The following is a 27,337-nucleotide window of genomic DNA, read 5'->3' on the forward strand; positions in this document are numbered from 1 at the left end:
TGTGGCCAGAGCAGGGGTGGAGGCTGGCCAGCCTCCAGGTGGGGTGTGGGTGGTCAGCTCCACCATCCCCCTGCCCTGCCCTGCCCGCAGCGGGACCTGCAGGATGGGGGGCTGCTCCCAACTGGGGTGACCAGCCACCCCGTCCCTAGACTTAGTAGGTGAGATGGGGCCAGCCTGGGGGAAGGCGTGTGGCCGGGACCTCGCCTCTGCTCCTGGCACCTGCTGGTGAGCGGGGCTCGGGCATGGGCGTGGGGCCTGTTGGAGCTGGGCCACCACCCCTGCTGGCTCTGGGTGGGTGGCCCGGGCTGGACACCCTGCGTGGGAACCTGGCTGAGGCCCAGGACTCGCACTTCCCTGTCTCCTAGCAGCCGGGGTGTCCTCTGGGGGATTTGCTCAGTGGGGCCAGGTCCCAAGCCATTTCTCCCCAGCAGGATGGGGTCTCGGTGGTCCTTTTCCTGGTGCCATCTGCCTGTTCCCCACCCACCAGAAGCCCTGGCAGGGATGGCAGCCCAGTCACGCTCCCTCCTGACCCCTGCCTGGGCGGGCCTCAGGCTCAGGCCTTGTCTGTCCCGTGGCCTCTGTCCTCAGGGCTGTCGTCAGGGTCCCGTTTCCCCCCTCCAGGGTGGCATCTTTTCCGCCGCTGACGCCTAGCATGCCTCATGGCTGCGTGGGTGTGATGTGGAGTCCGCGGTGGGGACGCAGCCTCCCGGTTAAGCTCAGCCTGGCTCTGGGGCCATTCTCCCAGGGGGGCCCATCCAGCAGGCGGGGTTCGGAAAGGTTGGGAGACAGGACTGTCTCCTCCTGGCGGACTGGTAGAAGGAGCAGGCAGGAGGCTCTGGGCGAGTCGGCGGGAGGGGCGTCTGGTGGGCCGAGGGGAGAAGGCGGTGCCTGGGGGGTCTCTATCCCCCCAACTGCGGCTGGACTTCTCTGGGCCTGCCTCTGCCCCTTCTCCACCTGAGCAGCTTCTAGAAGTAGGCCAGCCCAGGGGCAGTAACGCTGGGCACCATGCCCCTTTCCTGCAGACCAGTGGCTGCCCCCGCTCTGCCTGCCCCCTGCATGCTGGGGACGAGTGGCTGGAGGCTGGGGGGGCCCTGGGTCTGGGTGTTGGGGAGCTGCCACTCGCCCCTGCCTGCTCGTCTTCCTGTCCCTTCCTGAGCTCATGCTGGGAAGCAACTGTGATCTGAATCTGAGCTCATGGTGGCCCAGAAAGTGCTTCCAGAAGGGGGCGTGGCCAGCATGTTTCCAGCTGCCCAGTTGGGAGAGGAGGCCTGAAAGTTCCTTCCCCGCATCCGGGGGGGGGGGGGGGGGGGGTGAAGCTGGCTGCCACCCAGGGGAGGAGCAGGGTGGCTGTGCGGCCGCAGGAGGGACTTCAGAGTTGCGTGCAGAGGGCGGAAAAGCATGGAGGGCTCGGGGTGGGGCACTGGGCACAGAGGTGAGGGAGGCCCTGAACAGGGCTGCAGAGGAACGGTGACCTGAGCGGCTGGGATTGCCCTTGCACACCGATGGCAAGAGGGAGGTAGGGCAGGACAGGCGCAGACACCTGTCACTGGAGTGGGGATGGGGCAGACTCTGTGGCCAGTGCCTTGAATGCGTCCACCTGCTGCCACCTGCCCACTGGGGGGCCTGGAGACCCACAGCCTGCCCCCCCGGGGCGGGGGGCCTGGTGACAGTCCCTCCTCAGGGGATGGTGGCACGTTTAAGCTGTCTGAGGGATGGCCAGGGCTTGCTGTGATTTCAGGTCCTGCTTATCTGGTTCTCCCACCCAGCACTTTACCTCCTGTAGCCTGGCCATGGCCTGGCCCTTCCCCGGGACAGCATCCGCTGCTGGTGGGGTCTGGGATAAGCACACTAGCGTCAGGCCCTGTTCTGGGGGCACGATACACCCCTTGCCCCACATTGGTCTGAACTCAGGGAGGCAGAGGAGGCCAGTGCAGATGGGACCCGAGTCGGGACCCCCTGGGTGCCAGGGCAGTGGGAGGGGGCCGGGCCTGGAGATCCAGCGGCCTGTGGTCTGGGCCCGTGCTTCCATCCAGCCTGTCCCCCGTGTCCGCACCCTTGCCAGAAAGCTCGAGCCACCCTCGGGAGAATGGAAGCAGAACTTTATTCCTCTTGGCTAGAGAAGAGAACTAGCAGGTGGTTGTGCACTAGACCCCCACCCCTCACCCCTCCCAGGAGCAAAGAAGACAGGCAGGCTGCCTCTGCTCGCCCCTCTCCTTTGCCCGAGTGGAGGCAGGGGAGCGCAGCACAGGGCAGGGTTGGCTGCGGTGACAGGGTGGCCAGGGCTGGCCAGGGCTGGGGCGGGTGCTGCTTGGGTGGCGGAGGGCGGGCGCAGGGGCACTTCTCATCCTGGGAGCTGCTGGCTGGCACGGACACAGAACTCAGGGCACCAGGACGCGGTAGGGGCTGCCTGGGATGTGCTCGTCACCCCATTTGACCACCAGCGTGTACTCCCCCTTGTCCTTGAGCAGGTAGGAGACGCTGTAGAGCCTGCTGCCCACGTGCTTCACCAGGATCTCCTCGCAGGGTGTCCGGGGCCCGTGTACCCCTACCAGCAGCATGTTGTTGCCTGGGGGTGGGGGAAGGGGCCTCAGTGTCAGGCCCCAAGTCCCTCCCCTCAGCTGTGACTGCGCTGACTCCCTTCTCCTGTCTTGTAACCTCCCCTTCCCACCTCGTCGCCTGTTTTGGGGTGACAGCCCTTCCTAAAGAGCTGCCAGCAACCCCCCACCCCCCCCACCCCGGGCAAGACCAGCAAAGGAAACTCCAGCTCCTCCAGGGCACTTTCCTGAAGGGTAGAGGAGACGGCAGGGAGGCCCAGGCTGGAAGCGGCCCGCTCCCAAAGGCATTCCCACCGCCCTTGTTCCCCTTGCCATGTTCCCAGGCACTGGCTGTCCGCTCTTATGTCTAGCCTCATCTCCTGGAAGGACGCCCACCTGCTCTGCTGCAGTCCACCGTGAAGCTGCTCTTCTGGCCCATGTAGGCCTTGCTCAGCCCCACGCCCTTGGCCAGCACCTTGCTGGCGTCGGTGGGACCTGGGCCTGGGGCCCCGTGCTGGGGGGCGCTGGCAGTCTTGGTCAGGGAGTCCACAAACACTGATGATGTCTCATGGAGGCTGTGGTTGCTGACCAGACGGTGACCTGCAGGGCAGAGCAGGAGGGGCTAAGAGGTGGCCAGAGTGTCGCGCACTGGGTTGGGTAGCCGCAGTCTGGTACAAGGCTCACCTGTAACTCTGGCCTTGAAGGGGCTGCCCCCAATGTGGTAGGGGCCGCCGTACTTGATGGAGATGAGGTAGCTGCCAGGTGCCATGGGGGTGTAGGTGACGCGGTAGCCCTCGGGGCACTCCTGGCAATCCATCTTCACCTTGGAGGGCCCGTCGATTGTGACCGAGAGGGCACCAGCGCCCGCATTGCTTGTGTTCACGATAAACTCAGCTGGGCTCCCTGGGGGCACGGGAGGTTAGGCAGAGCTGGCCTGGCCTGTTTCCCCCCCCCCCCAGCCCTCCAGCGTAGCCCTGTCACCTCCACACGCCTCCTGTTGTCACCGAGAGCTCGGAGGAGGGACCCGAGCAGTTGTTCACACACCGGAAGCCGCACCCGCTGACCTACCTGTGACGCCGCCTTCCAGGCCAGCCCCGTAAGCGGACACCAGGCCTGGGTCCCCTCCATGCCCAGGCTCCCCAACTCGGATCTTGAAGGGGCTTCCAGGGATGTGGGTGCCATTGAACTTGACATCAATCAGGTAGATGCCATTCTCCCGTGGGATAAAGCGCACGGCGTACTTATCTGAGGGGCAGAGGAACATGCCGTGGGCCTGGGGTCTCTCCTCCAAAACTGAGCAACCGGCATCGGCGAGGGGCTTCCCTTGCCTGCCAGCGTTGAGTCCAGCAGGTCTAGCGGCCCACTCAGCTTGTTCTGGAGGCCGTGCTGGGCACCCACACCCCACTGCACAGGCCTCCTGAAGCCTGAGGGGTGAAGCTTCAGATGCCCAAGCTACCCATAGGACTCATTTGGACTGGAATCGTTTGTAGGCAAAATGCCCGCCTCGATGCCTCCTTCTCCAAGGGTTACCATGAGTGCCTTATCCCCCACGTGTTCACTGGGACCCAGAGACAGGCAGGAACTTGCTTGAGGTCACGCGGCTGAGAAGGGGCAGGATGAGGCTGTGAACCAGTGAAATTGGGCTGGGCAGCTCCTCCCACCCCCGGGCTGTCCCCGGGTTCCAGGCCTTGGCCAAAGGCCTGGGCAGCCCCCATCACTGGACTTTGGGTCTCTCCCTCAAGAGACTGCACTATACGGCCTGCAGAAGGTGTTTTCCTTCCTAGCAGCACGGCTGCTGAGCTAGGTACCCCAAGGGCTTGGGTCACAAGCTGGGGAAGCGCCGCCCGGCTGGAGGAGCCCAGGCCTCTGGGCCCCGTCTCGGCTGCTTCCGGAGTCTGCGCCTCCCCTTTGTACCCTCAGCCTGCTTCCCAGCCAGTGGGCCAGGCCCGGGGGGAGGCGCACTGCTCCCAGTCGGGCCAGGGCGGACGGCTGGCTGGCCGGGAAGGGCCAGGGCCTCACCTTGGTCGATCTCCGTGACATAGCACTCCTCCAGGGCTCCTGAGGGGCTGTGCACCTTGGCATCGATCGCCCCCTTGGCCCCGTTCAGGCTGACTGCAAAAGAGGCTGGCTGGTTGACCTTTAGCCCTGACTCCTGGAAGCACAGCAGACGCGGTTAGGGGCTGGGGCGGGGCAAGGGAAGGAAAGGGCTCCAGAAGCAGGAATCCCACTGGGTTGCACTTACCCATCTGGCGTCCAGCTTGGTTTAAAGAGGGAGAGCCATGGATTCTCGAGGGGCAGCAAGCTACAGGCACACACCCCCGCTCCCAGACCCACGCTCTCCAATCACACACCGGGCGGCAGGAAGGGGGTGGCCCCGCCCTGCGGGCAGCACTCAGCCCTGGCAGGCTGTCCCTCTTTAAACCTCAGCCCTGGTGCTCAAGGGGCACAGGCTTCTGTTCAAAGCCTTTAGAGCTGAGACACGAGAAAAACTCCACGCGACGGTCAGGGGTACTTCCTCCGACCCCAAGCGTGGGCTGCACCCGGCCAGAGCAGAAGCCCGGCGCCCCGAGCTGGGCTGGGCGGGTCACTCGACACAGGGCCAAGGCCTGCTCTGTGCGGCGGCTCTGGTCTGGCCGGGCCCAGGAGCCCCAGGCGGGCGGTTTCTCTCGGTGCCTCACCTGAAGACTAGAAACAGTAAGGCGGCGGGCGTCACCAGACGGAGAAGCCACGGGCACCACAAAAGGGCTATCGGGGATGTGCTCCTCGTTGAACTTGACTGAGACCTCGTAGTCACCTGAGCAGGGAGAGAGAACAGAGGGCGTGCCGGGAGGTCCCCACCTGTCGGCATTCGAGCCTGCCACCTCCCGCAAACAGCCTGAGTGGCCCTGGGACCTCAAGGTGGAGGGTGGGAGCCGGGCAGGGCTGTCCGCGTAGACCCAGACCAGCGCCCAAAGCCGAGTCCTGCCTCCCAGCCCCAGCCACGCCTCAGTACCTGGCTCCTGGACCACATAGGCCACGCCACAGGAGCCATCCTTGCGGTCCTCGAAGGAGATCTCGGCCTTGCTGGGGCCCTCGACAGCAATGGCCAGGCCCCCGGCGCCAGCTTCCCTGGTCCAAATGCTGAATTCGGCTGCGGGAAGGTACAGTGTGTCCTCACGGAGGGCTGCTCCCCTGGCGTCGGCCCCCGCCAAGCATGGCTGCTAGCCCCCTCCTGCCCCCAGCCCCCGCCCAGGAGGGGCAAGAGCCCCGCAGGAAGCAGGCCTACCTGGCACTCCAGCTTCAGCCCTTTCCAGGCCAGGGCCCCCTGCGCGGACCTTGTGGGCTCCCCCTTCCCCCAGGGGCCCTACGGTGAACTGGAAAGGGCTCCCAGGCACGTGCTGGCCCTTGTACTTGACGCTGACGGTGTGCATGCCCATCTCGGCGGGCACGAAGCGGATGCAGTAGGTGTGGTTCTCCCCTTCCACGATCTCGGCCTCATGGCTCTTGCCTGATGGGCTAGTCACCTGGGCTGTCATGTCCTGGATGCTAATTTCTGTAGGTGGGGGACAGCCTGGTGAGCAGGAGACCGAGGGCCCGCCCCTCTGCTTGGGGCCACCTCGGGCTGGCACCTAGGGCTCCCTGGGACCCTCCCTGGCTCCTGTGGCTCCTACCAGGGATCTTCAGGCTGAGGTCGCAGTGACTGCCAACGTTAGCCACCGACGGCGCCCGTCGCCTGCGCGTGATGCTCTCTTTCACCCGGCCCTCGCCTGTCACCTTCACGGAGAAGGGGCTGCCTGCAGGAGGAAAGCACAACCCACATCCCACACAAGTTACGTTCTGCAGGTGGACCCTGGGTGTGGCAAGAAGGTTGCCCAGCCATGGGGAAGGCGCGTGGGTGCCTCACTCACCGGGCACGTGCTGGTCAGCGAACTTGATGTTGATGATATAGTTTCCAGGCTCCGTGGGGCAGTAGGTGACCCTGCATGTGCCATCCTCCAGGTCCTCTGTGTTGATGTCCACCTTGCTGGGACCCTCGATGGACAGGCTGAGCCCGCCATAGCCTGCGGGAGGGACACCCCTGAGCCAGGGGGCCAAGTACAGTGGTCTCACCCCAGCTTCCAGGCCGCCACCGCCTACCTGCATCACGGGTGTCGATGATAAACTCTGCGGGCTCAAAGGTGTGGCCTTCGTGGAGGCCCTGGCCTGAGACGCGCACGCGGCTGGCGTCCCCAATCTCCGACTGGCTGATCACCACTGGAATGGGGCTGCTCGCCACATGCTGGCCATTCTTCTTCACGTGCACCAGGTGCTCCCCGGTCTCCTTGGGCACGAATGAGATCCCTGGACACGGGGAGGGGCTGTCAGCTGGGGAGAGGCGTGCCCCCACCCCCAGCCTCCCTCCTTTCCAGAAGGCCCTGCTCCCCAGCCTCTTACCCACGTGGCCATTGCGCAGCCGCTTCAGCAGACAGGGCTCCTCCCGGCCCGAGGGCGGCACCACCGTGGCTGTCAGCAGGCTGAGGTCCGTCTCCGAGATATTGATGGGGATGTCAGCGGCAGAGCCCACCTTCAGGTGGGACATGCGCATCGAGTCGTCACCTGGCAGGGGACGGTCACTGTGTGTCCAGGCACAGAGGGAGACTGCACCCACCCTGCCACCTGCCTCCTTTTGTCACCGCTCTGGGTATCACCTACCTGTGACCCTGGCAGTGAAGGGGCTGCCCGGGATGTGCTGCTCGTTGTACTTGACCAGGATGCTGTAGTCACCAGGCAGCACGGGCAGGTAGGAGACGCTGCACGTCCCGTCGTGGTTGTCGGTGCAGCTGATTTCTGCTTTGGATGGGCCCTCAATGGCCAGGGACAAGCCCCCTGGAGAGAGTTGTGGGTGAGGGTGCGAACTGTGCCCAGGGACACTGCGCCAATGAGGAGAAGCCCCAACGGGCAAGCAGAGGCCAGGGGTGGGGCGGGGAGCCTCATCTGGGGAGCATGTCCCGTGTCCAGCTCCCCACCGGATGACAGTAGCCCGTGACACACAGGCGGGTCAAGACGAGAGCTGCCGCTCACCCTCTCCTGCATCCTTGGTGTTGACGGTGAAGACAGCAGGCTTGTTCACCACCCCGTGCGTGAGGCCAGGCCCGTAGGCTGTGACGTGGCCGCAGTTCACATAATCCACGTAGAACTGTAGGGGGCTTCCTGAAGCAGGAAGAGGGACCACGTGGAATGGGGGCCTCGTGTCGTCCCCAAGCCCCTCCCCCAGCCCCACGCCCCCGTAAGGTGGTGGTGGCATGCTGAGGGGCGCACCTGGGATGTGCATGTTGTCGTAGCGGATGTCCATCTCATGCAGGCCGGCCTCGCTGGGTGCGTAGCGCACGGTCACAGTGCCATCCTTGTTGTCGGTGATGGCCGGCTGCGCCACCTTGCCCGAGGGCATCCGCACCTCCCCTGCAGGGCAGTGGGGCGCAGGTCAGGGCAGCCCGTTGGCACACTCTGGCCTCTGTGGCTCCCTAGCTCCTTCCCGCCCCCGCTCACCAGTGATCTCGCCCTTCTTGATGGTGAAGGGGATGACAAGGTCGAAGGGCCTCAGGCTGGTCACATCCAGCCCGTTGACACCCACCAACGGTCTTTCTGGGGCCTGCAGTGGAGACAGAGGGCCTGAGTGAGGAGCTGCAGGAGGGAAGGGGTCCCGCGTGGGAGGATCTGGGGTCCCTCCTAACAAGCGGCAGAACAGGGCCTCACGGGACGCCCAGCTGGCCGGTCCCCGAGTGTCCCCTAGGGCTGGGAGGAGGTGGGCCAGGCCATACCCAGGTCTGCTGACCGCCCTGGGCGTAGGTGTACGGCGGGGCCAGCTGCTGAGGCCGTAACGGGGGCTGTGCCGTGGGCTGGTCCCCAGCCAGCGCCTGCAGAGCAACGCACAGGAGCTGGAGACTCTGTCGTCACACATGAGCCCCGCCCGGACGCCTCGCCCCCGACCCCTCCTGACCGTCACTTGGAAGGGGCTGTTGGGCACGTGTTCGCCACCGAAGCGCACGCAGATGACATATTTGCCCGGCTGGGGGGCCGTATAGAAGATGTCAAAGGTGCCGTCCTCGTTCTCTACCACGTCCACGTCCACCTCGGAGCCGTCGGGTGTGCACACGGTGCAGGTCACCTTGCCTTTGCCCGCCGCCTTGGTGTCCACGGTGATCACCGTCTCCTCCCCAATCTGGATGGTGGGGCCGATGCCAGCGCCTGGTGGGGTAGGGTGGGTCCCCAAAGGGGGGGGCCAGTGCATGAGCTCGGCGCTCAGGCCGCTCCTGTCCACCTGCCGCCCGCCCAGGCCTCTTACTGCCACCACCAAGCACAGCCAGGCCTCCCGCCCCCGCCCCCCCAAAGCTGGGATGGTGAGTGATTTCTCAGAAGGCAGGAAAGGTTCCCCCGAGCCACCTCAAGCCTGGGAGTCCTGTCTCGGGGGAGTCCCCCACATGGGAAAGGCCCAACGGATGGCACCCAGGAGTCTGAGAGGAAGGAAGGGCCGGGAAGCCCACGAGGTCACCGCCGCCATCAGGGCACAAGCATTTGCCGCCACCGCCCCCACCCACTTGGCTTCAGCCTGTGCCGTGGACCACGCTGACCGGCGCCAGCGCGCCGGCTGGGCCCACGGCTGCCTTCGCCCCTGCGGCCTGGCCCCGGCCCCCAGTGCCGTGTGCGGACGCGGTGAGGCGGAGACCTGCTGCAGCGTGGGGAACGTGACACTCGCCCCGCTCCCCCCGGGCCTGAAGGTGAAATTGGAGTTTCCTGACAACTGAGAACGCTCGCTCGACCAGAGGCTTGCAGAGAGGGGCGGCCGGGCATGGCCCGGCGCAGGCAGGGAGCTGGGAGCAGGGAAGCAGGTAGGCAGCAGGGTTAGCACCCAGGCAGCACAGCGCAGCAGGCAGTGGCAGCACCCAGGGGGAAGGGGGGCAGGAGGCCCAAGCCAGAGCCGCGGCTGCGAGGTGGCGAGGAGAGGGGAGGGACAGTGACGTTATGATCTGGGCTCAGCCGTGGAGGCTCGGGGGGCTGTAGGCTGTGAGGCCTGGCAGCGAGTGCTTTCTGGAGCCCGGCCCCTGCCAGGGAAGCAGCTGGGGGCACCGGACCGACTCGAGGGCTGAGTGCAAGGGGGTCCCCCGGCCAGCCTGCCACCGAACTCTCCTGTCCGCCGAGGGCTCCCGCTTTGCGCAAGGGCTCCATGCTGGCCTTCCGCGGCTCTCCTGAGCGCTACACCTGGCCCCCCCGCTGCCCGCCCCTGCCCTGGGAGGCCTCACCCCGCACACAGCCACACCTGGTCTCCCTGGCTCGGAACCTGGACCCGCCACCTAGCTAGTAGCTCGGGCCCCAACCTCACAGTCAGCCCCGACTCCCCGCTTTCCCTGCCCGGCGCCCAGCCCCTCAGCTGCCCCATCCTCAAAGTACCTCCCCCAGTTTGGCTCCCCTCAAGCCCCACCACCAGCAGCCTAGCCCAAGCCACCCCTCCGACTGGTCCAGAGGTGACTTCAGTTCCCCAGCTGGGCGCCCTGTCTCCATTCTGCACGCGGTGGTCAGGTAAACCGAGACCACTCCCTCAGCCCAGCCCTGCCCCTGCCTCTGCTCCCCCCAACCCCGGCCCTACCCCCTGCCCTAGGCACGCAGGGCTGGCGTCTCAGACCCCGAGGCCTGCTGTCCAAAGTCGTCGAGCCCCTGCCGTGGAGCCCCAGCCACCCTCTAACTTTCTCCCTGGCTGCCTCGGCCAAGGTCCCGGCCGACAGCCTTCAGAGGCTCCCGTGTAGTCGTTGCCTCTTCTTGGTGTCCCTGGCTGGGGCTGGCTCTCCCCTCCCATGCCTGAGCAGGAGAACCTCCGTGCCTGGTTGGGGACCATCTGAATAACGTCACTGCTTGGGGAATGGGGGGAGGGAGGGGGGAGGGGGGCCACCGAGTGCACTTTGGGGCTCTGAGGCCGGGCCGGGCCCCACCATGCTGGCCGCCCAAGCAGTCGACGCTGGCGCTACGGCACTACCAGCCAGCCCCACCCACTCATGCAGCCTGCACCTCCCCCGGCCTGGGACGCAGAGGCCCCCGGGAGGTGGGGATGGGGGTCTGTGGATCCGGCCGGGGCCGGGGACTCCCGCTGCTTGGGGGAGACCCCACGCGAGAGCCCTGGACGCGGAAAGAGGAAGTGAAGAGAAAGGGCCTGCTGCCCGCCCCTGGGACTTCCCCGGGAAGCCAAGATCCCCAGACCCCAGAGCCCCCAGGGGGGCGCCTCTCAGGATGCACCTCACCCCAAAGCTCTCAGCTGCAACCCGACTTCTCAGATGGGGAAATGGAGGCCCAGAGGGGGAGGGCCGGAGCACTCATGCTCAGCTCCGGAGGCCTCCCTGGGCCCTAACCCTCCAGTTCCCCCCTCTGTCCCTGCCAAGAGCTGCAGCTGGAACTGTCCTGGGAATCAGCATGGAAGAGGAAAGGAAGCTGCCCTCCGGGCAGGAGGGGCATTGGGAGCGGCCCCAGCAAGCAGCTTACCTAGCCCGTGACCTCCGATTGACACTGAGGTGAGAGGGCAGAGAGCAAGGAGAAAGGTCAGGTGAGTCACTCAGGGGGCGGCCCCCACTCCCACACGCCGCCCCAAGCAGCGAGCCCTTGCACACAGGCACACCCGAGCCCCGTGCTGAGCGCCGTGGCCGCTGGCGGGCTGGCTCACCTGTGACGGTGCACTTGCTGGCATCCCCAGTGGGCACGGCCCGAACGCGGTACGGGGAGAAGGGGATCTCGTCACCACCATACTTGATGAGGATGGTGTAGCGGCCCGTCACGTCTGGCACGTAGGCCACCGTGTACGTGCCGTCGTGGTTGTCTTGGATGTGCGTCTTCTTGGGCTTGCCCTCAGGGTCCTGCATGGCGGAGCACAGGGGAGGCGGTTGGCCCAAGCCCAGCCAGGCCCGGGGTTCCCTCAGGCCCTCTCAAAGGACCGAGCGTCAAGCGCCACTGCTGCAGGGACAGCCTCTGAGCCGCTCAAGCACCGTGGCCCAAGACGGCTGCCTGCATCCACCACTGTCCTTTCCTTCCCCATGGGCAAGGCCCGGAAGGGAAGCGCCAAAATGCCCAGTGACCCACACCCCCGGCCCCCCGCACCCTGCGTGACAACAGGCAGGGGCAACCTGGCGCCCATCCTGCTTTACCCCCACGAGGACCTCTCAGCTCCCATCCTCCACCCCAGGGCCTGCCCTAGCACTAGGACGAGCTCCCCCAAAGAGCTCAGGGTCCTAGCCTTACACCTGGCCCCAGAGAATGTTACAGGCAGAAAAGCTGAGGCACCAAGGGCTTTGGTGACACCCGAAGTGATCAAGTGCGTGCGTGGGGCAGCCCGTGCCTGTCACCACCATCCTAGAGGCTGGCGCGGCTTCTAAGGGAGACCAGAGAGCCGGGCCGCGGACCCGCGCGGCGCCCCGCTCCAGCCTGGGCCCCTCCCCCCCTCGCCTTCCCTGTGCCCGGAGCTGCACCGCAGCTGGAGCAGGCGGCCACCCGTGCGGCCGGCTCACCGTGATCTGAACCGCCAGCAGGCCCTCCCCTGCGTCCTTTGCGTCGATGGTGAACTCCACAGGCAGGCTGGCGGGCACGCCAGTGGTGTTGAGCCCGGGGCCGCTGGCCTTCACCTTGCTGGCATCATGCGTAGGCAGCACCTTGACCTTGAAGGGGCTGTTAGGCCAGGACGCTGTGAGCGGTCAGGAAGGCTCTTGGTGCCCAGCCCAGGCCCCTCCCCACACGCAGAGGGCCCAGCCTCTTACCTTCGGGGCACCTCTTCTTCCCCGTACAGCACCGAGATGCTGTAGGGCCCCTCACGGCTGGGCACATAGTTCACGGTCTGGGTACCATCGGCGTTGTCCACCACATCCACTGGCTCCACCAGGCCTGGCCCCAGGCCCACAGACAGAGCCTTAGCCGGTGCCCTGGGCCCCTAGGCCCACCACACTAGAAAGCCGAGTTTGGGCCACGCACCCAGCCCTCACCCCAGGGGGCCTCGACTTGCCCTCACCTGCCCGTCCCCAGAACAGCCCTGAGCCCCTGTGACATCTCAGACCCTTGCCCGCTCTACCTCCCTCCCACCTGCCACATCTGCTCAGCGGCCGAGTCCTGTCTGTTCTGCCTCCTTTAGGTCCCCTGCCCCAGGGCACTGGCTCTGGGGTCACCTGAGGCTCCTCCGTCAACTGCCTGCCCACCGGCCCCGCCCCCAGCCCCCCGCCGTCGCTGGGTCCCCTCCCTCAGAGGACCGCACTCTCCTGACTTGACCCCCCCCACTCCCAGGCACAGGAACACTCACCTTTGGGCCCCTGCACTTTGACCTGCAGCGGGGCCACGCCGGCCTTGCTCGTGTCCACCTGGAAGGACTGAGGGAGGTTGGCACGGACCATGCCTGGGCTCAGGCCAGGCCCAGAGCACTTGACCTTGGACGCGTCTGTCACATCATGCACAGGGACCTTGAAAGGACTGCCTGGAGGCGGGCAGAGGGATGGCAGCTGTGTGAGACAAGAGTGGAGGGCGGACAGGTGGTCCCAGCCCGGCCCCAGCTGACCTGCCTCCTCACCTGGCACCTGATGGCCGCCGTAGGTGACGTTAAGGCTGTAGGTGCCGGCCTCATAGGGGACGTACTCGACCGAGCAGCTGCCGTCCTTGTTGTCCATGCAGGACATCTTGGCCTCGGAGGGGCCCTCTACAGCCAGGCCCAGGCCCCCTGTGCCCGCTCCCCTGGTCCAGAGAGACAGCCCGTCATCCCCTGGGTTCCAAGGCCCCCTGCAGCCCCTGCCTCCGGGGCTCTCACTCACCTGGTCTCCACGGTGAACTTGTTAGGCTTGTTGGTGGTGCCGCTTTGGATGCCCGGCCCATGGACGCGCACTCGGGAGGGGTCACAGCCCTCGGTCACGGGCACCTGGAAGGGGCTGCTGGGCACAGGGCTGCCGTCGTAGGTCACATCCACAGAGTGGAGTCCTGCAGGAGGGCAGGCTGAGTCAGAAGGAGCCCAGGTCACCCTGCCCCCACCTCCGGCCCATCCGTCCAGCACCCTAGCACGCACCCTCCTCGTAAGGCGTGTACTCCACTTTGTACGTGCCGTCGCCACAGTCCTGCACGTAGGTCTCGGTCAGGTTGCCCGAGGGGTTGGCCACGCGAGCCTTGACATGCGGCCCTCCGGTCTGCGTCAGAGCCCGGGCATCCACACTGAACTCGGTGGTGGCTTCTCGGAAGACGCCTGCAGGGGGGCAGGGAGAGGAAGAAGAATGGGGCTCCCAGGGCCCCGGCTCCCGCTGCTCCCACGCCCTGTGGTGGGGGGCCTCTCACCTTGGCCCTCAATCCCGGGCCCATAGCACTGGACGCCTGAGGTGTCCACTGCGGGCTCCACCTGCAGCTTGCTGGGGAAGTTGGGCACGGGCTGGCCGCCGTACTTGATGGTGACAGTGTAGGCCCCGGGGCACAGGGGGATGTAGGTGATGGTGTGCGTGCCGTCGCCGTGGTCCTGGATGTGCACCTCGGCTGGCAGCCCCGCCTCGGAGCGGATCTCAATGGTCAGCTCTGCGCTGCCTGCGCTCGAGCAGTCCACGTGGAACTGGCCCGCCTCACCGGCGGTGGCCCGCTCCAGCCCGGGGCCCGAGCACTTGACCTTGGATGGGTCAAAGCAGGGAACCACGTGGGCCTTGAACGGGGAGCCGGGGATGTGGGTGTCAGCGAAGAGGATGTTGATGTTGTAGTCCCCGGGCTCCGTAGGCACGTAGGACACAGAGCACGTGCCGTCCCCGTTGTCCAGGCACTCAAGCTGGGCCTCACAGGGGCCCTCCACTGTCAGGCCCAGGCCGCCTGTGCCGGCGCCCTTGGTGTCGATGGTGAAGCGGGCAGGGGAGCCTGCACTGCCCCCCTGCAGCCCGGGCCCAAAAGCTTTCACCTGAGGGAGGAGGGGCAGGTCAGGAGCCAGAGCCACGCCACCTCCCTGACCCTTGACCCTCAGACCCCCAGCCTGACTCCGTCTGCCTCCTCTCGTTCTGGCTCCCCTCCCCCACCAGACGGGCACAGGCAGGCCTGAGCAGGGCCACCGCTCAAAAGGACAAAAATGAGAAGGGGTGAGGGCGAGTCTGGAGAAGAGAGGGGGTGGCGCCTACACCCCAGTTACCTTGCTAGGCTTGGTGGGGGGCACAGCTTCGAGAGAAAAGGGGCTTCCGGGCACAGGCACGCCGTCGTAGGTCACCTCGACCTCGTAGGGCCCCTCCTCACGGGGCACAAAACGCACCACGCTGTTGTCAGCCCCTAGGCCTGGCTCCACCTTGCAGGGCACTGCGGTCCCCGAGGGGCCCACAATCTTGGACACCACTTTGCCTTGGCCACCGGCACCCTTCGACTTGACTGTGAACTCCTGGTCTTTGCCAACATCCACCTCTGTTGACACGATGAAAGGAAGGGGAGAACTGTGGCATGGGCCCAGGCAGCCCCGGGGCACGCTCAGTGGCTGGCTGTGACAGGCCCCAACTACTTACTCTCTCCCAGGCCGGACACCTTGATCTTGCTGAGGTCCAGGCTTGGAGACACCGCCACCGAGAAGGGGCTCTTGGGGATAGGATCCCCTCCGTAAGTGACACTGACACCCACTGGGCCCTGGGAAGGGTACAGAAGGGCAGGGTCGTGGGTCATGGCCCTGGTCCCCCTGGCCTGGGGCTTCCCAATTTGGGCATGGGGAGGGGCTTCAGAGACAATGGCTTCTCTCTGCCACTGCACCCCCTGGACTTCCATGCCTTCTCTCTCCCAGGTGGGAAACGAGAGTGGGCAGGAAGCCCCCCGGAGCTGCCCACCCAGCCCACCACGTGAGGGGGGCCCACGGGCTCAGCAGGTATATGGACAGGCGCGGCCACAGGGGGTCAAGGTAGCTACCTGCTGCACAGGAGTGTACTTGACGGTATAGGTATTGTCATGGTGGTCAATGAGGTCCACATCACGCACCGCGTCCCCCTTGGCCAGCCCCGAGAACTGGACATCCAGCTTGCCTTTGCCGGCGGCTTTGGCATTGACCGTGAAGTGGGTGGGTTTGCCAAGCTCAACACCTGAGGAGACACAGCTACCCTGTAGGGGCACCTTGCCCCACGCCCCCTCGGGGCTCCCCAACCTCCCCATGGGGTACTCGTCCTCACCGGTACGACTGAGGCCAGGGCCCTCGGCCTTCACCTTGCTGGCGTCATGGGAGGGCTCCACCTTGACCCGGATGGGGCTGGTGGGCGTGGCCTGCAGGGGGCGGGAGGAGGAGGGCTGAGAGGAGAGCCACACCCCAACACCCAGCAGCATTAGGGGCCGGAAGCACCAGCACCCACCTGGTCGGCGAAGAGGACCATGATGGTGTAGCTGCCAGCCCCGCGGGGTGTGTACTTGACCGTGAAGGTGTCGTTGTCATTGCGGATGATGTCGAAGTCAATGTCGGCCTCGGCGGGGCCCACCACGCCGGGGGCACACTTGATGCCGATGCTGACGTCACCTGCGGGGGAGGAGGGAGTGGAGGCTGGAACCTCACGGAGACGCCTCGCCCACCTGCCCACCCGCGCTCTCGAGGCAGGGCCTCACCCTGGCCGGCCTCCGTGCAGTCCACAGTGAAGTAGGTGGGCTCGTGAGCCTTGAGTCCCGTCTTGGCCACTCCTGGGCCGTACACCTTGACCTTGTTTGGGTGGCTGCCGGCTCCCACATTCACCTGCAGGGCACGGGGGCAAATGCAGGGGCATGACCAGTCTGGAGGAGGGGCAAAATGGCGTGACCACCCTGGGGAGCGCCATGTAAAGCAACCATTTGATGCTGCAGTGCCGCCACCCTTCGCCGTCTATGCAACCAGAGCAGTGAGATCGCTCGTCTGCACTAACGCCTGTACTGGAACGTCCGTGGCAGCACTGCTCACGACAGCCAAAAGGTGAAAAACCCCAAATGCCCGTCAACAAATGACTGGACACCTAACACGTGGTCTATCCGTGCAGGGCCTCGGAGCCCGTCCCCAGGGAATGTCTAGAGAAGGTAAACCGCACAGCCAGAAGCGGGTGCGTGGCTGCGTAGGGCCGGGGGCAGTGGAGGCGCAGAGGAGTTTCTCTGGGGGACGGTGAAAACGTCCCCATCCTCGACTGTGGTGATGGCCGCACAACTCTCAACTCACTCACAACCACCGAGTTGTTTAATTGAACGGGGTAGGCCGCACGGTATGCGAGTTTCATGGAAGAGGGCCGTACCACAGCAAAGCGGGCACCCAGGGAAGCGGGCTAAAGGCCCGTCTGAGGCCTGCAGAGGGCAGGCTCACCCGAAAGGGGCTGCTGGGGATGCTGACGCCTCCCCAGGACACCATGGCCGTGTGCTTCACCGGCTTCCGGGGCACGTAGGAGCAGCTGTAGGTGCCGTTGCCGTTGTCCTTGACCACTGCCTCCACGGGGCAGCCCTCGTTGTCCTGGAGAGCGGGCGGGAGCAGGCGGCCTCCTGGTCAGTGCCCGGGCCTGGGCACCTGCCCACCCTGCCCCCACCACAGACGGCACCCCACCTGGACTTGGACCCTGAGAGGAGCCTTCCCGCCGTGCTTGGCATCCACCGTGAACTCTGCCGGCTTGTTGACGGCCACACCCGTCTTCTCCAATCCAGGCCCACGTGCCTTCACCTAATGGGAGGCCACCCAGATCTCAGGGGACCAAGTGCTGGCCTCCAAAGACAGAGTGGCAGGAGCACGCTGCCGGCGATGCCAGCCCAGGGCCCTAAAGCCCAGAGACCCAGCCCAGCGGCCCGCACCCTTTACCCTGTCTGGATGGAAATCCTGGGGCGCCTCGCGGATGTCGGCCATGAAGGGGCTAAGGCGGATGTCTTCACTGTTGCACAGCACGTGCACGGCATACTCGCCAGCCTCCTGGGGCCAGTAGCGCACATCACAGGAGCCATCGCCCTTGTCATCACATTCGATCTTGGCCTGTGACGGGCCCTCCACAGAGAAGCCTGAGAACAGCCACCAGCTCCGTCAGTGCCCTGGAACCTCGGGAGGGTGGCCCTTACCAGCCTCTGCCCCCAGGTGCCCACATCGCAGCCTCCAACTTACCCAGGGTGCCCACGTCGTCCCCAATGGCCTCCACCACAAAGTCTGCAGACTTGCCAACGACGCCGCCCTCCAGCCCGGGGCCCCAAGCCCGCACCTTCTGATTGCCACACTCGGTGCCCACCTTCACCTCGAAGGGACTGCAAGGAGAGAGCCACCCAGGGGAGTGCCAAGGGGCCCCGTCTTGGAGGGGGGCCGGCCCAAACCCAGCAGAGGGAGGAGTGCGCCACCTCCGAGCTCAGCCCGGGGTCTCACCTGCGCCCGATGTTCTGGCCGCCCCACGTGATGGTGACAGTGTATGTGCCGGGGACCATGGGGTAATACTCGAAGCCATAGACACCATCCCCCAGGTCCTTCTGTTTCACGCGCTCCTCGCCCTCTGCCGGAGACAAGGGAGGGCCTCAGGCCTGCCCAGCAGTGGCCGGGGACTGGCACCGCCCACCCCAGCCCAGCCACAGGCCAACTTACTGGGACCCTTCACGGTGACCTTCAGCTCCCCACTGCCCGCGCCCTTCGTGTACACCTTGAAGTCGGCAGTCTCCTTCACTCGCACACCCTTGGGCTGGAGGCCCCGGCCGACGGCGCGGCAGGCCCCTGGGTTACAAGCTGTGAGCAGAAGGCTGGCTGAGCTGCTGGGAGCCGGCGCTGGGCGACCCCTCCCTTGCTCCCACAAGGCTGGGCCATCGGGCCACACGGGCCGGTGAGGGACGCGTAAGAAAGAAGTGGAAGGGACCGTGACCCTAGGACCTGTGTGGCCCAGGCCAGGACACGGCAGGCCTCCTCCCACCTGCTCCAGCCATGCCAGCCCCCAGCCCCCCGCCTAGCCCCCCCTAGGAAGACAGATCCAAGTACCGTTGACCCTGTGGGCAGAGCAGAGAGCAGCAGGTTTCTAGACAGCTGGAGCGAGCTCTTCCGAAGGTGAAAGCGTGGAGAGAGAGAGAGAGATGGAGAGGGCGAGAGGAGGAGAAGGAGGAGGGTCCCAGCCGGGCCAGAAAGAGTGCGCCCGCACAGCGGAAGGACAGAAGCCCGGGGAGCCGGGGCGGGGGCTGGAACGGGACCTGCCCAGCTGCCCCCCTCCGAGACCGCAGGGCTGGAGCCGTGCCCAGCGGGGGGCGGCCGGGACTGGCCTACCTTGGCCAACAGTGACAGTGTAGGGGCTGCGAGGGATGGGCACACCAGCGAAGGTGACATGCACCGTGTGGACGCCCTCCACGGTGGGCTGGTAGCTGCAGCGATACGTGCTGTCACCCCGGGCCTCCAGCTGAGGCTCCACGGTACCCTTCCGTCCTGTGGGGTCCTGGATCACCACTTCCACCTCGCCTGTCCCCGCTCCTGCCAGGAGGCATCGGTTCAGATCCCGGAGCCTCCAGACCGCTCCCGTGCCCCCCCAGCTCTTCCCCCAGACCTGCCGGCCTCGGCACCCTCCCCTCACCCGCCGTGAAGATCTCAAAGTAGGTGGTCTTGTTGGCGATGTTGCCGCTGGGCTCCAGGCCAGGGCCCTGGGCCGTCACTTTGCTGGCATCTCCCTGGGACTTGTCCACATACACCTCGAAGGGGCTCTTGGCGATGTGCTGGCCGGCAAAGAGCACAGTGACCTGTTCCCAGGAGGGGCGCACCGTGAGGGCAGGGTTGGGGCACCCTCGCCACTGCCCTCCCCTTGGGCTGAGGGCTCACCTTATGAGTCCCCGTCACCTCGGGGACATACCAGACAGAGAAGGTACGGTTCTTGTCGTTATTGGCGGTCACCTTTGCCTAGGGTGGGAAGGAGTCCGTGAGCCGTTGCTCAGAGCGGCCCCTCCACGCGGAGGCCCGGCAGCGCCCTGCCCTGCCTGCTGGCCACCCTACCTCCTCCTGGTGCCCGGCCGGATCCTCCACGTACACCAGCACCTCTCCCTGCCCGGCGCTTCTGGTCTCCACAGTGAACTCTGCCCGCTTCTTCACCATGTTGCCTGTGGGCTCGATGCCTGCCCGGGGATGGGGGGGAAGCCACAGGCTGGCTGTGAGGGCTGGCGCACCCCGACCGCAGCCCCATCAGGCTGTTCGGAACGGGGTGAGTCAGTTCAGTGTACACCCCAGCGCGCAGAACCCGGCCTTCGGCCCCAACTGCGCTCCTGCCGTGGGACAGGCCTGGGCCTGTTTTCTAGAACGCTGGCTTGAGTTTGCCTCGGGCTGGTGTGGCGGGGGGAACACAGAGCCAGTGGCCAGTTTTGACCAGCCCTGACCCACTCCTGCCTGACTCACGGGGGGGCATTTGATAACCTGGCAGCCACGTGACTGAAGCCTCCCCGGGAGCTTACGTTCAGGGAGGAGGTCACCTTGCAGGAGGACCCCCCGCCTGGCTCTCTCACCTGGCCCGTAGGCTCGGGCTTTCTTCGGGTTCAGTTTGGGCCGCAGGGGAGCCCCTGGTTTCAGCTTGGCCTTGGGGAACTGGGACAGGTAGGTCATGACGGAGTGCTCATCCACATTGGGGTCCACGATCTCCTCAGGGGTGATCACCTGTCACGCGCGGAAAAAGGAGCCAGTTGGCCTCCAAGCCTCAGGGTCCTGGGACACGCCACCTCTCCGCACTGGGCCCTCGGCCCCCAGACGGCCGCGGTTGGCCCGGCGGAGCGTACCTGAGGGATGCCCAGCCAGTCGTCGGCCTGCTGCATGGCTTCCCTGGCGTTGTTCACGGGCTTGCTGGCATCCCAGGAATCCCAGTCAGGGCACAGGCCTGCGGGGCAAGGAAGGCCATGAGTCTGGGGGGCCAAGAGACCTGGCTGCAGGCCATCCCCTCCGGCCCCCTACAGGCGGCCCCGCCCCCCCGATGCCCCTCACCCGGGGCGCAGCTGTCGACAAGGGCGCCCAGGGCCCTGCCACTCTGCCAGTCCCGGCTGAAGTTGGTGATGGGCAGCTGCGGCAGCTTGTTCTGGATCCAGCCCAGGAGCCTCTGCTTGGGCGTCTGCTTCTTGGCCTCCTCGTCCTCCTCCTCGTCCCACATGGGCATGGAGATGGAGTAGTGCAGGATCAGGGTCCAGATGAGGCCCAGGATCAGCTTGAGGTTCCCGTCCACTATGGCCTTGCTGTCTGTGAGGGGAACGAGCGGCAGCGCTGGGCGGGCAGGGCTGACCCGGGGTCCCTGTGCATGTGCGCACACACGCGCGCACATGGGTTTGGGGTGGCACACATTCAGAGTGTCAGGCCACTCCCAGGCACTGGGGAATGTGGCAGCATAGCAGGCCCCAGGGAGGAGGCACAGGCCCCCGTGGGGCAGGGTGGGGTGTGGGTCGGGGCCCCTTTGGGGGTGCGAAGGAGGTTTGGAGGCAAAGCACCTGTAGACACATGACAATACAGCACAATGAGGGGGCATTGCTGGAAGCCCTGGGGGCCGTGGGGACCCAGAGGAAGGACAGGAGACAGACCTAGGCGGCAGACAGGGCCAGGGGAGGCCTGGGGAGGAGCCCCCTTCCGCAAAGGTGGCTCTGGAGTGAGTGAGATGAGTGCTCTGCAGGGGCCCACCGCCCATCCCCAGGGATCTCCAGGAAAGGGCCCCTGACCTGCACTGAGAAAGAGGAAGGCTGGCGGGTGGAGAGGTTGGGAAATGTGGCAGCTGCCCTGGGGTCGCGGGGGCGGGTGGATGGGTGGATGGCATGGGGCTGGGGAAGCGGAAGCGGTGGCGCGTGTTGGGCAAGGACCCTTTGGGTGGAGGGTGTGAGCCCCGCCCCCCACTGCCTTAGTGCTCCCCCTCCCCCCACAGAGCCAGGCTGGGAGTTGGGCAGCAGCCCTGATGCAGGGGGAGGGGCTGGGAGCCCCAAGGAACCGGTGGTTGGGCTGCATGGCCCTGACTCACTGGGGCCCGGCAGAGATGGCCTGCCAGCCAGGATGCCGGGCAGGACACATTCCAGGGGCCCCCTCACCCAGCCCGAAGGGGAAGGGCGGAGCCAGTGAGCCTGGGTTGGGCGCTCAGGGCCCAGCTTGGGAGTCTGGGTGGCAGAGGTCATGGGTGGGGTCCCCAAGTCCTGCTGCCTCAGCAGAGCCTGCTCAGCTGCTGCCCGCCCTCCTCGCCACCTAACGGACCACTGGGCTACAGGCTGGTGGCCGCCAAGCTCACCACAGGGGAAGTGGTTAGGGCGGGCACCCTGCACCCCATCCCCATGGCAATGCCTCTGGGCTCTGAGCCCCACCCAAGGCCCTTCTGGGGCTCAGCCTCCTCAAGCGAAGGGGGTGGGGGGGGGCGGGGGGGGCCTCTGAGAACTCAGGAGGGCAGCTCATCTTTGGAATCCCTGCTGGCATGTTCCACCTACCCTTCCCCAACAATCAGTAGAAAATACTTGTCTAGTGAGTCAACTTGGGGGTGGGGAGAAGGGGATGGACGCCACCAGAAGGGCCATCAATGGCAGGTAGCCTGAATCCAGCGGGCAGCACCTTGCGGACCAGCTCAGTGCCACTCAAAGCACAGCGGCCTTCCTGCTCCTAGGCTGCGGTTGGTCCCGGTCCCTCACCACTGCCTTGCACTGTCCCCAAATGGCAGGTAGGAGGGTGGAGTGGGGGCTTCAGGCTAGGGGTTACTGGAAGGTTCAGAGAAGCCCAAGGACACAGGAGTAGCCAGGCCTTCCCGCCAGGCTCCCACCCGCAGAATCGCGAGTCTAGCACAAGCCCTCAGCAGGCCCGAGGTCCACTATGACCCACGAGGGGAAACACAAGGCCAAGCTCATCAGCCATCATCGGGCTGGGCCCTCCCCACCCCCGGTCCATAGGAGGCTGGCCTAGGCCCTCCCATCCACCTCACAAAAGAGGGTGGGAAGGACCGGGCTCAGAGTTGAGAGACTGACTGGTTGGATGGCCCCGCCCCATCCCACCCCCTTTCCCCAGCCCCCCGGGCCAGCCTGCCCCCTCCCTCCCCTAATCACTGCTGCTTTCCAACATTTTTTTGCCTTATATGGCAAAGCTCTGGGAACTAGGCCTGCTCCAGCCAGCTCACAAGAGGAGGAGAAGGAGGGAGGGGGGAGGAGGAGACCCCCCCCAGACAATTGGGGTGTGGCCCGCCTCCCCACATCCGGTTGCCCCCCCACCCAAGGCTCAGAGATGACTCAGCTTGGCTAGACTGAGGCTGGGACTGGGGGGTGGGCCTCGGCCTCGACCTGCATTCCAGAGAAAGAGGTGGGGCCCTTCAGACCAGCCCTGAGTGGTTGGGGGCACCTGAGTCTCGGTCCCTCCTTTTCTCAGGCTCCGCATGGACCGGGCCAGGGCTGTAGGGACAACTGGAAGGCCTCTTTCGATTCTGAAGAAAAGAAAGTTCGTGCCCCTTCTCTCCCTGTCGCATCTCCCCGCCCCCCCCCCAAGTCACCAGTTCTGGTGCCTGTCTCTGTGTGGCTCTCATCTCCGAAGTGCCTGGGATGATGCAGTAGGCCCGACCACTGCCAGCCTCACCAGCCCGGTGACACGAACACTGGGCTGGCAGCGAGCCCAGCACATGCTGGAGTACCTCCCAAACAACTCCTGCATATTCTAGATGCAGGAAAGCAAGTCCTACATGGAGGCAAGAGTTTGGCACAAGCTCGACAGTAACCAGGTATCTAAGAGACTACAAGCCAGCTCCCTTCACTGGCCAGCGCCCAAACCCATCTCAGGTGCTGTTTTGCTAGCTATGGCCCTCTCTGGCCCCCTAGTTGCCGAAAGAAAATCTAAACTTGGGGTATGAGCCATCTTCACTGGGGGGCACTAGACAATGGGACCCACAAGCTCCAACCCCCGTTTAAGGAACCACAGGGGTGCCTGAAGCCCAGAGGGCCCTCTCCAAACTGCTGTAGGGGGTGGAGAGCCCCGGCCTCCCCCTCGTTAGAGATGGGGCACCAGGCGCACGGCCAGAGCTTGGCCAGTGCCCGCCCCCCCAGGCCCTCTCCCACCGCGGGCGCAGCGGCGGGGGCGCGGCCTGTGGAGGATGTGAGCTCAGCCTGGGCGTGGGCCAGCCGGGGACCGGCGGGCGGGGGCGCGTAGCGGTCCGCACGCACCGCCGGCCTGCGAGCCTTTGTTCTCCAGGCCCACACGGAGCTGGGCGGCCCCGGGGACTCCCGGGGCGGCGCCACAGCTTAGGGGGGGTGTTTGCGAGGGGTCGGCCCGGAGAAGATGGGAGGACGCGCGGAGCCCCCCTCCCTCGCCTCCCAGCGCCACCGGGCGGCCCGCGCCCTCACCGATGGACACGAGCTTGATGCTCTCGCGCTCCAGGAACTCGAGCGCCACCGACACATTCTCGAGCTGCATCTGGCGGAAGGTGGGCCTCTGGTTGTGCTTGCGGTGCATCTTCTTCTGGCTGAGCACCTCGAGCAGCGCGATAAGCCGCAGCCCGTCGCTCAGGTCCGTCTGCAGGTTGGCGATACGCTTACTCACGCACTTGAGGTGCTCGTTGCACCAACGCGTGAATGTGTTCTGCTGGATCTTCTTCCACGGCGCATCCTCCGCCAGGTCCTTCTCGGTGGCCGGCATCTCGGCGTCTCGCGTGTCGGCGCCACTGCCCGGAGCCGCGCCCGCAGCACTCTGGCCCGCCCGGGAGTGGGAGCTACTCATTTTGAGGCGCGAGGAGCCGAGGGGCGGTGCTGCAGCCCAAGCGAGGGGACGGCCCTTTAATTAAAGTCGCAGGCACCTCAGCGAGCGCGGGGCGATGCAGACAGCAGAGGTTGCGCTGCGGAGAGAGCGAGCCCTTTAAATGCGGGCGGGGGCGGGGCTGGGAGGCGGAGTCACATCGGGGCGTGGCCTTGGGTGGGGCTTCGGGGCCGTGCCCGCCCCGCCCCACCCCACCCGTTGGAATGCCCCCCTGAGTCCCCCCGCCCAGGCGATTTCGACCCGACCCCCAGCTCCGGGAAGGGTCGTTGGGCCCCGTAGCGGGCAACGATGCGCTCAAGTCCTGCGATCTCCCTCCTGCGCTGCAGGAAACGCTGCAGCGAGGAAAGGCTGAGCAGCGTCTGGCGCTGGACCTCTTGGCTTCCAGCGGGCACACCATACAAGGGACTTTCCTTCCCCAAGGCCCCTGCGGGGGGTGGGGTGGCTCGCCCTCCCTGAGTCACGTGGACTCCGCTCGGTCCCCGCAGCCCCCCGTCGTCCCCTCTCCCCCGAGCTCCGGCGCTTGGGGTTCCCTGGACGCGCCCCAGCCGGCGGCCCCGGCGGCAGCAGCAGCAGCAGCGGGAAGGGGCCCGATCTGAAGGGCGAGCCCTTGGAGAGCGCAGGTCTGGGCCAGGCGCTGCTGGCAGCGCTTTGCGCGCGTGCGCCAAGCCAAGGAAGCCCGTAGCGCCCGAACCCTAGGCCGCCCCCCTCAGACCCCCTGCCTCAGCCCGCCTTCCTGCTCTGCAGGGCCTGGCCTGCGCACCTGCGCCCCGCCGGTCCCCACCGCCTCCCTCCCTCCCCGCTCCACCCGGGAGGAAATAGGGCACTGGGCCAGGAGGCCACCGGCACTCCTGGAGCCAGCAGCCTTGGAAGGGGCCCGGGCGTGCCGTTGCGCACTGGCACAGGGCGCGGTGTGATGCGTGCAGAGACAGCGAGTGCCCGCCTCACCCACCAGCTGTCCACCTGGGGCGGGAGGGGCTTCCTCTCCTGTCGGAATGGCCCCTGAGCCCAGTGTGACCAGCAGCCAGGCAGCGGCGGGGAACCTGCTCCGGGGTTCCAGTAAGACTTGGTGGGCTCTGAGCACCTGGGTCTCGGTGGGCTTCAGGGCCGTGGTAGTGCAGAGCGGGCCCCCAGGACAGGGGGGCCAGGGGACCGAAGGGGGCAAACCACGGAAGGCTGCCAAGGCCTGCTGGGGAGCCGGGATGGTGTCTCCAGGGCAATGGGGAGCTATTTGCTCAAAATTAATTTTCTGGTAGATAACTGGAGACCGTGGGAGGTCACTGTGGGGAGACATTGACCAGCAAAGGCACAGGGGCAAGAGGCCTGTTGGGACATTCACTGCCACCCTCTTCAGTGAAGAGAAGCCAGCCTACTCATGGCTTTGTCACCAGAGTGGACTCACTTCCCCCAGTCCTGTGTACCTCCCCTCTCCAGGATGTTCCCTTCTTTACATCTTTTTTCCAGAAAGGCATGTCTCTGTCCCTCCTGCTTGATTCTTAGATTGACCCGCAGACTAGCAGTAATTAAGTTATCTGCTAAAGACCAGTGGGAGAGGAGGCCCTGGGTCAGCCAGCACGTCATGCCCAAATAAGGTTGACTCTTGCACAGCCCTGGTGTCTGCATCACCCGCAGTGGGGCTGCAGTCCCCACCGGCATCTCCCTTGCCCTCCAGCATGCTCGCTTGGGGGCTGCCTGTCCCCCCACTGGTTTTTCCTCACCAGTGGTGGTGGCATGGGGTCTAAATGATGTTTTTCAGTCTGAGGTTCACCTCCTGTGCACTGTCCACTCCTGACCACTTTCAGACACATGTGCACAAAACTCCACACTGCGGTGTCTGGGAACTGGGATGGAAGTGGGAGAGAGAGCTGTAGAGGGGGACCCATGTGGACCCCTCCCTACCAGGCCCCATTCAAGAGGAGGTGAGAGTTGTTCTTCTGATTCCCCTGCCCCGCTGGAAAGCAAGTTCCCAAGGACAGAATTACACCAAGAATTGATTTTCACTCCATAACTGCCATCCAATTGGGTCATCTGTGTTCATTCCTTAATCTTCAGGGAGCAGGGAAACTGAGTCAGAGTAAGCGACCAGAAGCCAGCTCCAGCAGAAAGGGGGACAGAAGCTGGGTGCCCTGGCTTCCAGCCCTAGGCTTTCCCTATTTGGGGGCAATAAGTGATGGGGATGTAGAGGGTTCTTGTCCCTAGGGGACATAGTATCACCACCAGGTGGCGCCCCATCCCAAAGCCCCCAGATCGGGCAGCCCTTGGAAGCCAAAATCCAGCTCTTTCATATTTTCCCTTATTTGGAGTAGATTCTTGGATGTTAGACACACCCCGCCTCCCACCCCACTCCTGCCCTCAGACCCCAGGCCAGGCCCTCCCACAGGGGTGCTTCGGCTGATGAAGAAAGCCGAAGAGTGGCAGGAGGGGCTGCTCAGGCAAGTCCAGGTGCAGCACGTGACAGCACTCAAGTCCTGAGTTCCCACTTCGACAGAGCGGCCTGGAGCACACACAGGTGGGTCGTCAGCGGACTTCACCTGCTGCTCCCGGACCAGGTGGCATGGGAATCTGGGGACCCTGCCGCTCACATCCTGGCTGGTGTGAACATCTAGCTCAGAGCCAACCTGGGACAGGGCGCAGCCTGAGAATCTGGCCTGGCCACCCTCCCACCCGGGTCCCCGTGGAGCACAGCAGCCCAGGAGCCAGCCCCTATGTACCCAAGGCAGTTGGTGCCCAGAGGACTGGTGTCACAGGTACCCACTGTCGCCCTCCCAGGGGGCATACTGGCTGCGAAGTGTCCTTCCAGGTGGTCACTCGCGCTCAGCCCACACAATGTCCTGCTTTCAGGGCCTTGCCTTCCTGGACAGTCATGCAGTGACCCGCTCACGGGCACCCACGAGAGCCCATATCCTGCCAAACTCTCAGACACCTTCTCTCTCAGGGACCCCCGTGGCTTTCGGCTCCCACACTCCTGGGCACACACATAGGTTCCCGGGGAAACCCGGGAAGGCGGCTGCGCTCACGCACCCGGCTGCACCTGGCCCTGGGCTCCCGCTCCGCGAGCAGCTCGGTGACCGTTCCACTCGGTGCCCGCCTCGGAGGCCTCACCTGCTGTCCCTGCGGGCGGCCGGCGACCGCGGGGTGGCGCCTGGCCGGTCCTAGAGCCCGCGCCGAGCGCCTCGGGGCTCCGCTGGCG

General features: G+C 65.7%; 1 protein-coding gene across 2 annotated transcripts; it reads right to left on the reverse strand.

The window, feature by feature from the left end:
* Positions 1-2,098: 2,098 nt before the first annotated feature.
* On the reverse strand, positions 2,099-27,337 carry FLNA (filamin A). 2 transcript variants are annotated; one of them, XM_082865372.1, is made up of 48 exons: positions 27,250-27,337; positions 23,742-24,229; positions 20,389-20,637; positions 20,187-20,284; positions 19,920-20,067; positions 19,417-19,535; positions 19,246-19,323; positions 19,004-19,166; positions 18,703-18,903; positions 18,040-18,177; positions 17,827-17,950; positions 17,575-17,711; positions 17,281-17,474; positions 17,032-17,145; positions 16,798-16,941; positions 16,083-16,206; positions 15,836-15,996; positions 15,659-15,749; positions 15,402-15,571; positions 15,011-15,128; positions 14,650-14,912; positions 13,827-14,424; positions 13,564-13,737; positions 13,316-13,478; positions 13,078-13,238; positions 12,814-12,984; positions 12,281-12,404; positions 12,035-12,191; positions 11,197-11,386; positions 11,019-11,042; positions 8,491-8,738; positions 8,312-8,407; positions 8,040-8,142; positions 7,812-7,952; positions 7,575-7,703; positions 7,206-7,379; positions 6,948-7,109; positions 6,651-6,854; positions 6,422-6,574; positions 6,185-6,307; positions 5,800-6,066; positions 5,527-5,664; positions 5,213-5,328; positions 4,554-4,686; positions 3,603-3,779; positions 3,219-3,437; positions 2,931-3,134; positions 2,099-2,566 (listed from the first exon to the last, which is right to left on the reverse strand). In XM_082865372.1, the coding sequence occupies exons 2-48, from the start codon at positions 24,112-24,114 to the stop codon at positions 2,379-2,381; spliced, it is 7,944 nt and encodes a 2,647-aa protein (XP_082721498.1). In that variant the 5' UTR covers positions 24,115-24,229; positions 27,250-27,337; the 3' UTR covers positions 2,099-2,378. The 2 variants fall into 2 exon arrangements, with proteins under 2 accessions (XP_082721498.1, XP_082721499.1); XM_082865373.1 differs by lacking the exon at positions 11,019-11,042.

This window comes from Leucopleurus acutus, assembly GCF_964270905.1.
Source record: "Leucopleurus acutus genome assembly, chromosome: X".
NCBI classification, from domain to species: Eukaryota; Metazoa; Chordata; class Mammalia; order Artiodactyla; family Delphinidae; genus Leucopleurus; species Leucopleurus acutus.